Genomic DNA, 11,034 nt, shown 5'->3' with positions numbered 1-11,034 from the left:
CTCCTCTGCCAGGCTCCTGCAAGATTAAACTGTGTGTCTCATCCAAATCTCCAGCACTCATAAGTTTCTTGAAATACCTAAAACTTAACTGCTGAACGAACTGTGGCTGACAACAAAAGCCTGAGGCTGTGATATCAAGCACTTTACCCCTTCCCCCCTTAATCTCTTTCCATCTTAACGTGCAAGTGCTCAGTTTAAATCACATTACACTGACAGTTTAAGGGCCTTAGCAGAATCTGACTCTACCCCCCTATTTAATTTATTAAATTAGTTACCATTGTGCTTAAGGCTGCAATGCAAAGGAGACATCGTCTCGGATCTAATTTGAAGGATCTCCTTGTAAACGAGTGGGTTACACAGCAAATGACTGAGCAATGAAAAAAGCTAGAATCTAAACGCGAAAGCTACAGAACACATGTAAATCCAAACAAAGCGATCGTGACCCAGACAATATAAATGACTATGTGGATGTTTTCAAATGGTTTAAAAAAGAACAGCTTTGAATAGCCCATTTGGTTTGTTAGAAAGCCACAGTCAGTTTGTCCCCAGCCATAAACTTAACAGAAGTCTTAAGCCCAGCAGCCAGCAATGCGTTTCCTAACATTTCTAAGCAGCGCTTTAACAAACAATGATTGTATTCTAGGACAACTTCACACAACCAGCAAAATCGTATTTCTATTACCCTCAAATGAAAATAGCTAGGGCTGGTAGAGTTGCTTCTAATATGGCAAACCTTTCACTCTTACAGAGCACATACACAGAGGTTTTTGCAAAACAAGACTAGGTATCACATTTACCATACCAAAAGAAAGCTTAAGTATTTCACTTACATCAATGTTCTGCAACCTGAATCTGACTTTAAACTTTTTTGGATATTGAAATTAGAAATACAGTTTAGTTTAAAATTAATTACTTCTAATACAAACAGATGGAAGTTGATTTTGGGAGACTAGCAGACATTCCACTCTGCATTACTCTGGGCATCCTTGGTGCAAGTATCCACTAATACCTGTAGCTACATCTGTCAGTACCTTTCCAAGCTTGACCAAGAGCTCATCATAAGCTTTGGTTCTTGTTTCTTTGCTCTTGAGCAAACTTTCTTAGCAGTGAAGCTTAGCATTTAATAATCAAAGCATATTGTGGTGCCTCTGTCTTTTTACGTGACTAAAAAAACCCCACCATTTCAGTTGTCATTTGAAGCAGAACAGCGATTAAGTCTGGCTCATATGTACTGCTACTACTACAAGAAAATAAACCAAAGAATAGGGTTCTACGTCCTAATGACTTTCATCTGTTCTATGGCAAAAAGTTACTTTCATTACATGCTAGTAACAAAGAATTGTTAAATGGCTAACAAGAAGTGAGTGCTTGATAATGAAACTAGCAAAAAATAGCCAAGGGAAGAATGACCAGATCCTATCCTTCTTCTGAAAAAAACCCATCTTTTTCTACGCAACGAACATAATGACATTTCAAGATTAAACATTAGAAAAAAAGCAAGCTGTTTATGAGACTATTCCTCTCAAAAAGTGTTCAGACTCAAACCAGAAGGGACCTGCCTCTTTCTAAGAGAAAACCAGCCCCAATCCCAACCCTGTGTCTTTTTGCTGGAGAGGCCAATCTTCACAAGTCAATAGATATGACTGTAGTAATTTTTCTGTTTCATAACTGGAATTTAGTAATCTTTGAAAGGAAGGCTGTTCTTAAGCACCCAGATTTATTTTTAGTGTTAAAATTGTGCGTTTGCCATTAAACTAAATATAGGTAGGATCTTGTGAACTAGGCTGGTCTTCCCCACTTGGCTCACTGGGTGGCAGCAAGTTTCTTTACAGCGCAAGTCCCTGCTTTAGAATAAGCCCCCAAAACCTTACTCGAGCACGATCTTTACTCCTGCTTCTCAGCTCCACTACGATGCATTTACACCTCTCAGAGCTCCCAGCCCACCTCTGAATGTGCCTCTCTGCTGGTGCCCTGCGGGTAGGAGCACCGCAGGTGACAGCGTTGTTCAGGGAAGAAGCGGCCTATTCCCCAGGACCCACACGGTATTCACCCAGCCCAGGGCAGGAAAGCTCCAACTCCAGCCAGGGACCAGCCACGCCTCTCAGTGCTTCTGCTACCTGTGCCCTTTTGCTGGCAGAGCTATTTCCAAGCCTTCTCCGCTCCCCACCCAAGAACAGACTAAGGACTTTTTTTTTCTTCCCATCTTTAACACAGTGAGAGCTGAAAACGAGCAATGCAAACTACTTACTGTTTTCCGGGAGGGAGGATATAATTTCTTCTCCCCAACAATGCAAGAATTAGAGACAGTTCCAGACTCCACCTTTCAGAAACACAGTAGTAAAAAGTGAGTACCTAATTTCCAAACAAAGAAAACCCATGGACATAAAAACCTGTTACCTGACTACTTGCTTAAAGGGAGACAGGAGACACAGAGCCTGAGAAATCAGGTCAACAACCGCCCAAGAAATTTTCCTTTATTGCTGATCTGCCTTCGTATCTGCCAAAAACTACTACAGGCAACGGATCTCATGAGGGAATCCTCAAGGAAGCAAGCGTTGTTGCAGCCGGGCACTTGCTGCCATGCAAGAATCAGAACCAGTTCTCTCCAATTACGATGCGACAGACAAAGCTTGAGTCTGCACTTTCTCCACATGCACCACTCCAGCTAGTCAGAACAGTCACCACAGTCAAGATCCGAGTACCAGTTGTGAAAAATACTGTCTTGTGAGGTTGAGAAATTTTCCATTAGTGCTTACAAGGAGAAAGGGACCATCATAATGTTCATCACGTGATGTGATTGATCCTAGATCGTTGAGTCACATATATGACATCATGCATAGACTGTAGGTGGTGCTGGATTTAAAAAAAAACAAACAAACAAAACTTACATTTTAAAACTTGATCTCCTGCACTCAAACTTTGTGAAGAGTTTCCAGTTAGAATGCATCTGCAATAAATTAAAATAAAACATTAGAAGTCCATTAGTAATACTGTGTTTATTATTTTTAATGTGCTTATTATTTTTAACTTTTCTCCTAATTCTCATCCTGTTCAGCAGCTTGTCCTTACTTTAAAAAGAATGTACCAGAAAGACTAAACCAGGTATATGCATTGACTGTCAAAACAGTCCGTCCTCCCCCTCTGCCCAAAAAGCAGCCCAATACACACTAGTGTCTCGAATGTTTCGTTCAAACCAACACAAAAAACGTAGTTGTGCTCAACAGCCTTTCTCGAATCAACTAACGCTGCTCTTACAAGCCAAAAATGGATGTCCAGCTTAGTGGACAGAAAAATATCTGGGTATTTTATTTATGAGGTAGAACTCAAAAGCAAAAAAAGCAGCAGCAATAACAGTTAAATTAAATAGCCTTTACATTAAACTAGCTCTCTGCAAGTTAAATCTGACCTTTTAGGCTATTTTTTTCAACAGCTTAAATTTTGGAGAGTATTTCTAAGCAATTTTCAAGGTCAGATTAGACCGACGTATGCCAAATAAAACCAATACACGATGGTGGGAGCCGCAGCCCATGCACAAAATTTATTGTGTGCTACTGTTTATAAAATACTTGACTAGTTCAGAACATGCATAAAATTTCCAACCTAGGGGTATGTACAGATTGTACTTTATGGCAAACAAAAAAAAAAAGGGGGGGGGGGGGGGGGGGAGATGGACTCTAGTGACATAAATTTCAAGTTGTGTTCCAGGGGATGACAAGGACATGTAAGATAAATGTCAGATAACAACAGTGCAATCAGTATAGTCCATTATTTGTGAACAAATCAGCACAGGGCTTCAATTTTTATTTTAACCAAGCAGTCCTGTAGATACCAAAATACATGCAGTCTCAAGTTTACACTTTCACTAATGCCTTAGCAGTTGAACAGAGCAATTGCTTACGCGCTGCTTTGCCTAAACAAAAAGTATGTCCGATACAGTTTGTTTCCTTTACAGATTTGAAAATAATAAAAAGCTTGCAGCTGTTCAGCCCAGTGATTATTAGCTATTTATGCAACCATAATACAATAAACTAAAAGTACCATAACATCTAGGTAACCTATAGACGTACATCATAGGTCTATATATTAAATATTTGCAAAATGAAAACATGCATACACAAAATACAATGCCAAGCTTTACAGACTTGATATGAATCAAAATTTACTTAAACAATGTACAAAGTTCAATTAAAAGTACCTTAAAATTAACACTTCCATATTTTTCTTACTTTTAAAATTGTATATATAATAATCTTTAAAATTCAAGGTGGGGAAGAGTCTTGAAAAACCTGGGCAAAAAAAGTTTCTAAATTAAATATTTTTTTAAAATCTGTGTTCAAGTAATAAACATTCCTACATAGAAATCTTCTGATAAGCTGTAACTAAAAAATACAGTGAATACAATATAGAATTAGCAACATCTAAGGAGTAAACCTGAGGTCAGCATTTTACAGAATGACCAACTGAGATTTGGGGGGGCGGGGGGGGGGGGGGGGCAGCAGTTTTTCTGTCTATTTAAAATACAGTTTTTGCAGCCTCAGATATTTTAAGACCATTCTAATCTATCGTTTTAAAGACATTTCATGAAACTGATGTCCATTAATAAATAGTTAGCTCTTAGGGTTGTATTTGAAAGTCTGATTTAAAAAACCAAACAAACTACCTCTACTGAAAGAAAAATCCCATTTGTAAACTTAAAAGTGTTGACAACAGTAAGCGTAAGATGCTAGTCTAGATGTGCTTTAGTGATAACAGCCCGATTCTTTCCCCAGATCCCTTCTGAAGCTTCGGCAGCCAGCGACGGACTTTGCGTAAGTAGGTGAGGCACGCTCCCAGGAGGTCGGGTCACCATGTAAAGAGAGGGGCTGTTGTCTCAAAAGCATGATGGCCTTTCTTCAGTGGGATCAAGGCAGATGGTTTTCCACCTCATAAGAAGTAGTCACTTCAAGCGATCCCCCTGGCTACTTCATCTGTTGTCACATCAAAAAGCAGTAATCTAGGAATTCTCAGGCAAGACACGAGTGAGTAAACCAGAAGCTGACGGGGTCACTGTGCATTGTTGTTGCCAGTTCCATTGTTTCCATTGGCATTTGTTGTGTTTACAGTATTAATACCATCTTGCTGAAGAGCATCTTTTCTTGGTGGCATTCTCTCATTGATCCTATCCAAACCTTTTGCTTCTTCAAAACTGCAGATTTTATGTTGCGGAGAGAATCCTCGTATTGCTTAACAAAATGCAAATTTGATATGTCAGTAATGGAAAAATAAGTTGAAAGCATATAATTTTCTAACAAATGGCGTTTAAAAACAGGTAAGAAATTAGCCAAAGAACCTTATGGCTCTACATCTGTATTAGTAAACGCTTCTCTAACCTGCTTTCCTGGAATGTTGAACGGCAATCATAATTTCAGTTTGTAACAAAAAGAACAAAGTATGGCCAATATTCTGGACGCAGGAATCAAGGGTTTTAAGCCCACTTGATTGCTTCTGTGTGGCCCCGGCATGGCCAGCTGTCAACACCAACTGCTTTTGCTGCCCAGCCCACCAGGCTTATCTTAACATCCCCCTTCTCTTCGGTGGAATGTCAGTAGGGTCTAAGTGGCACAGCAAGCGCAGTGGAGGCAAAGCAGCAAAGGGTTACAAAAGTAACAGCAGATTTACATCCTGCATATGCATCAATGGCCCGATCCTGCAGTTTTCATGCAGGCAAAACTGCAGGACACGGTTCACATTCTGGGCTAATCGTGTGGGTGATGGAAATGGACACAACCACAATCACTGAGTTATCACTGTGGTTAAACAATGGTATAATTTAAATACAAATGTATTTAAACTGAGTAGAGAAAATAGGTATTATTTTGCTACTGAATATTTTAATGAATGAGGTCTGTAGTTGAATTTAGACCTGAAAACCGTTGACCACATAGTAAGACTGAAGTATTTGGAATGAAATAATTTATTGGAGATTTAAGTACAGCTTTCCACTCACAAAAACGGGACCTCTTACACATGTGTGTGAGAACAGAATATGGCACTTGTTTATATTTTTGGAGATCTGACTTCCTTAATCAAAAAACAAAGAATACAGTCATTAAATGGTGCTTTGTGACCAAATCTGAAAAACCCCGAAGGCAGCTCTCAGCCACTGTGCTGTTTGGCATTCACTTCACTGAATACTGAACAAGAGGAAGTCAAAGTATCTCTGAGAAGACAACAATCTTGACATTGAACACTCTGAACACCAAATAATTTGATGGCATTTTGCTCAATACCACTAGTAAGGGATGTATATACAATTTGTTTAGCACAGGACCACTGATAATCCATGGAATTTAATATGCCTCATACTGGCAAGATGGCGTATATACTGGAATTAAATTTGGTCAACAAATTATGTTCAAAATCCGTAGAAAAAACATTGCATTTATATATCTTGCACTACCAGATGTATTATGGAAAGTTTTAAAAAAATATACTCATAGCCATTAAAACAGATTTTACGAGAAAAGGCATGCATAAATAACCCTCCTTCCACACACAACCCCTCCCCGCAATCAAAAAAAACCTTCCAGTTGTATGCAGAAAAAAACCCACTAAACACTACCATTTTTAAGGACTTCAAGACAACACCACATACCACAACATGCTGTTATGCAAAAACCTACTGCATATTCTGTAAAAACAAACAAAAGATGACCAAAAAGCCCCAAGAATTTCCCTAAAATATTAAAGATAACCAGAATCCTAAAGCGAGAAATGAATGTTACATGTAAAAGGGATGAATCAATGCAGTTGATTCATCTCTGCTTGTGCAAGTTGAAAGTAAAACACACCCACACAGAGTACTTTTGAATTCCCTCCCAGACACCACAGATCTCTGCCAATGGCAAAGACTCTGATCATACCTTTTTCAGCCTCAATTGCCTCTACAGTGGCTGTACAGAAGTGAGCAGATGCATGCAAAATGAATGAGAAAGATGAAGAGTGTAATATCGCATAGCAGAAAAGGCAATGATCAATTTAATATAGTATGCTACGCCAGATTAGATTACAATTAGTTAAAATGATCATTAAGGTTTTGGGGGGTTGGTTTTAAGTTTAAGTAAAACTTCTCCTAATTTTTAACTAATACAGTTTATCAACTAAAAGTATACGAAAGCAACACTAAATTAGCTGATGTTATTAACTGTACATTTCTCTAAGTTTTTGGCTTTTTTTTTTTTTAAGACAGTAACAGAAAATTTCAACTGATGTTAAGGTTGTGGTACAGTTTAAAAAAATACTGAAAATCTATTTGAGACTACAATTTCTGAAAATTAAAATGCATTAGTGAGCTTCATTAAATTACCAGGAAGGATGCAATAAAAATAACACTAGCAGTGTTCTCATAAGAAATTATTTTTCCCTTTATGTTTAGCTCCCCGAAGTTTAACTAGTACTTGAATTTCTCATCTAATTCTAAGCTAAAATGGGTACCTCTGAGAACTGAACTGTGAAATTTGTAAGACAAATCTAGCAAGTCATATTTACAAAGTCTCATAAATTGTTTAGTTGAATCAACAACAAAGTCTAGAGCAGGAATAGGTCTGGATTTAACATAGTCTAGGTGGGTGAATTAATGTGAATATGAAAAAAAAATTCAGCTCACTAGGTTTTTTTTGAACCAAATAACCATGTCATCTGCTGTAATTTCTTAGGTGTAAGGTCTTTCCCAATTGTTTTAGCTCTAGAAGTTAAAGCTTTAACATAAGGCTATTAAGATATCAAAATACCCTTCTATAGGGCAGATTTGCAAAAGAAACTACTTAGTAACTATGACCTAAACTGTAGCTAAATTTCAATAATGGTACCAACTTTTTACCTCCCCCACTATGTGCCATGCTCCTATGCCATAATTTCAGAAATATTAACAACAATTAGCATACATCGAGGTAGACCTAACTTGTGTAGTGCTTGATACATTTTGTCAACAACAAAAACCATAAGAGAGTACTCGAACGTTGGGGAAACTAGCTAAAGAAGAAAATATGGCATTAGATCAGAAGAGAATTCTTTAAAGCAAATTAAGTTTATTACTTCTCATTTTCTATCCAATAAAAACCAGACACAACATTTCAATTGCCCACACTATGTTGTTATGTATCAATTGCCTACAGTATGCCTTAACCCCACTGTTGCATAAAACTATAATTTGCACTGAGATAATCTAAAAAAATAAAAGTAGATACTTGCATTAATTACTACTAAAATAATGTGGCGTACTTAAGGGTAATGCAGCATTTTAACTTTTACATACTGCACATTCCATGGTACAAAAAAAAAAAAAATTCCTGCACTTAAATCTACAGAGACAGGGGTAATCCCAGAATTAAATGAAACACTTGAATGGATGGTTATTTATGTTAAGGGAAAGACACTTTCTCAAACTGTAAAAATAAACTAGTTAATAATTGTTTTAGAAAGTCACCAAATACATACTTTCATACTATAATCAATTTGCCATACAAATACAAAACTATGTAAAAATAACCACCTCTTTCCACCACTTCCTGTTACCTGTGAAGCCTTTGTTTTCAATCTTTTCCTGAAAAGATCACGAATACTGATTTATCTCTGTAAATTATGTAGCTTGGTCATAAATACAAATTTCAAAATTTACTCCTACTTCATTCTACTTGTAGTACTATTATTCCAAAAAGATCTTGGAATATACATCACAGTTAAGAAAAATACCATTTTCAACTTGACATAAAAGAACAAACTGACTGGAAAATACAAGCACTTAAAAAAACACACTGCAAAGACTCGATTTGGAAAATAATTTTGTTGGATTCTCTTTTGCAGGTACATCTAAATTAAAACTATGTTCTTTGTAAACCCTGATAAACCTCAAATAAATACTGTACCACACTAACGTAACAGGTAATCCTGAAGCCTTTGCTCAGAAAGTTCTTGACTTGAAAGCAAATTTTAAGCAACAGGGTTCAATGGCATTTCCATCCTCAATTCCATCTCTCCCCCTGCTTTACTTAGGGGACAGACTGGATACAAAAACCTCGTCAACTTTCAACACAAAACCAAAAAACTATCTTACGGCCCTCTGACTAATAGCAAGGGCAGTGATGGAAGATAAGAAGTATTTGGCTGGCTCACCTGATTCCCATGGAAGTACTTACGGTTTTAAATTTAGGCTTGTGTTTAGTATATTGCTGAATAAGGCTTTAGGGTTTTTACTAACAGTTGTTGACTCAATTTGGAGAATAATTTTGTTGGATTCGGTTCACAGAATATTCAGTTCACAGAATAAGTCACTAGGAAACGCTGCTTTGAAGAACAGTACTTAATAGGGTCTTTAAATTTTCAGCTACTAGAATGCAAGTGATGTAAACAATAAAAACCATAATTCTACATTAAGAAAATTTTAGAAACATGCGAAGGCCATGATTTCCTAAAAGACTATTTTTATCCTAGTACATTAAAGCTATCTCAAAATAACCTAGGATTTGTTTTTCAAAAATATACCCTGGAATATATTACTGGGTGGGGGGGATCATATATTGACTTCTTCCATAAGATGTAGTTTTTCACTTTTTTCCGAAATTTTCTTCTTTAACTGACTTGTCTTTGTTTAACCCCTTCACTACAGTTAGAATTTGTATTTCACGCTCAGACTGCTCTGTTCTGCAGTAAGACTCTCTCCAAGCATTGCCCATTAAGCACTTCTATCAGACTGACTAACACATTTAGTGTCCTGCCCTGCATTATGTCAATGCCAATGAGCTCCTCTCCCCTGAGAACGCCTGGTATCTCACAAAAGATAGCGGGTGCGGCTGAACAAATTCCTGAAACAGTAGTGGTACGCTAAGATCGAGTACAGAATACACTACCAACAGTAAGAACTGTAACAGGCATATATGCAAAAATTGCATATGCATTGCATTAATGGTGACTTACATATATATGTCTCTATCTATATATACTTGCCCTGATAAAAAAAAAACGTCAGCCCAGCTCTCTAGAGGAATGTAGATCTATACTCCAATTTCTTATAGCTTCCAAAGCTTCTTTGATTTAATAGCAACCAGCACAACTAGACCTTTTCTCAATGTGCCACTGAAAAATGAGCACTTGTCAGACTGAAACCTAGAAAACCCATGACATATTGGTCAATTTTGTGAAATTTCAAGCAAACGAATAGCATAAAAAACCCCTTACCATTAATATTATGTTCTTTTATTTTCTCAAATCTAGACTGGTTTAAATTATTGATAGTATATTGATCAACATAGTACAATATACTTCAAAAAGTAAATATTTGTAGTAACAAATCCCAGGTTACTACCAGTGACCATATTTTTGCCAAGAATATGAATTCACTGATATTATCATGGTTTAGAAAAGAGTAAATTATTGAAGTTTATTTTTGGTTTATTTCTAGCTTTGCAATTGAGCATAATAATTTGAAAACCTCTACTTTAAGACTGAATCAATAAAATTCTTATCAGTAAAAAGAAGTTACTGCAATTTAAGGAGAACTAACAGTTGGCATGAGTTATTTTGAACAATCAACATGATTCAAACAAATGAGGTATATTAATGTAGTGCATCAAGGAATATTGCCATCGAAAGTTCTAGTCAAGAAAAAAACACACCCACAAAAATCCAAAATGCATTTTGCATACTTTCCAAATGTCCCACATTTTCAGTAATGGTAGAAAGCGATATGTTTTATGTTAAAAAAATTTTCTAGTCAGTTTGATCCTCTCTGATATTTATAATGCAACACGGATAAAAATCTGTTAAATAAGTGAGAGGAATGCAGACTTGTTTTTTTAAACATAAGGAAGTATCTTATTAAACAATGAAAATTAAAACTAGAACATATGCTTTTGGAATAGTTGGATGGATTAGGAAACATACACCATTTCTTGTTATAGACATTCACAGAACGATCACACACATACACTGGACATATAAACTTACTTGTAGACATTATATGCCCACTGAAAAATGACTTAAAATGTGACATTCATGTTT

General features: G+C 36.6%; 1 protein-coding gene across 13 annotated transcripts in view; it reads right to left on the bottom strand.

Annotated features, from left to right (window-relative positions):
- Positions 1-11,034, bottom strand: part of PPP3CB (protein phosphatase 3 catalytic subunit beta) — a 54,784-nt gene that overhangs the window by 3,325 nt on the left and 40,425 nt on the right. For 3 of the 13 annotated variants that reach the window (XR_012662901.1, XR_012662903.1, XR_012662906.1), the window contains exon 13: positions 2,249-2,947. Coding sequence is in view for 5 of the 13 variants with exons in the window: in XM_075107973.1 (XP_074964074.1) it covers positions 5,044-5,222; positions 6,903-6,932 (209 nt within the window). In the remaining 8 variants the exon portion in view is untranslated. Of the gene's footprint in view, positions 1-2,248; positions 2,948-3,512; positions 5,223-6,902; positions 6,933-8,522; positions 8,582-11,034 lie in introns of those variants that run through there. The other 10 variants (XR_012662902.1, XR_012662904.1, XM_075107973.1 and 7 more) reach the window with 7 other exon arrangements.

The sequence above is a fragment of the Phalacrocorax aristotelis genome, chromosome 12, assembly GCF_949628215.1.
Source record: "Phalacrocorax aristotelis chromosome 12, bGulAri2.1, whole genome shotgun sequence".
Taxonomy (NCBI): domain Eukaryota; kingdom Metazoa; phylum Chordata; class Aves; order Suliformes; family Phalacrocoracidae; genus Phalacrocorax; species Phalacrocorax aristotelis.
Note: the sequence above shows the minus strand (reverse complement) of the source record. Positions and strands in the feature narration are given on the sequence as shown.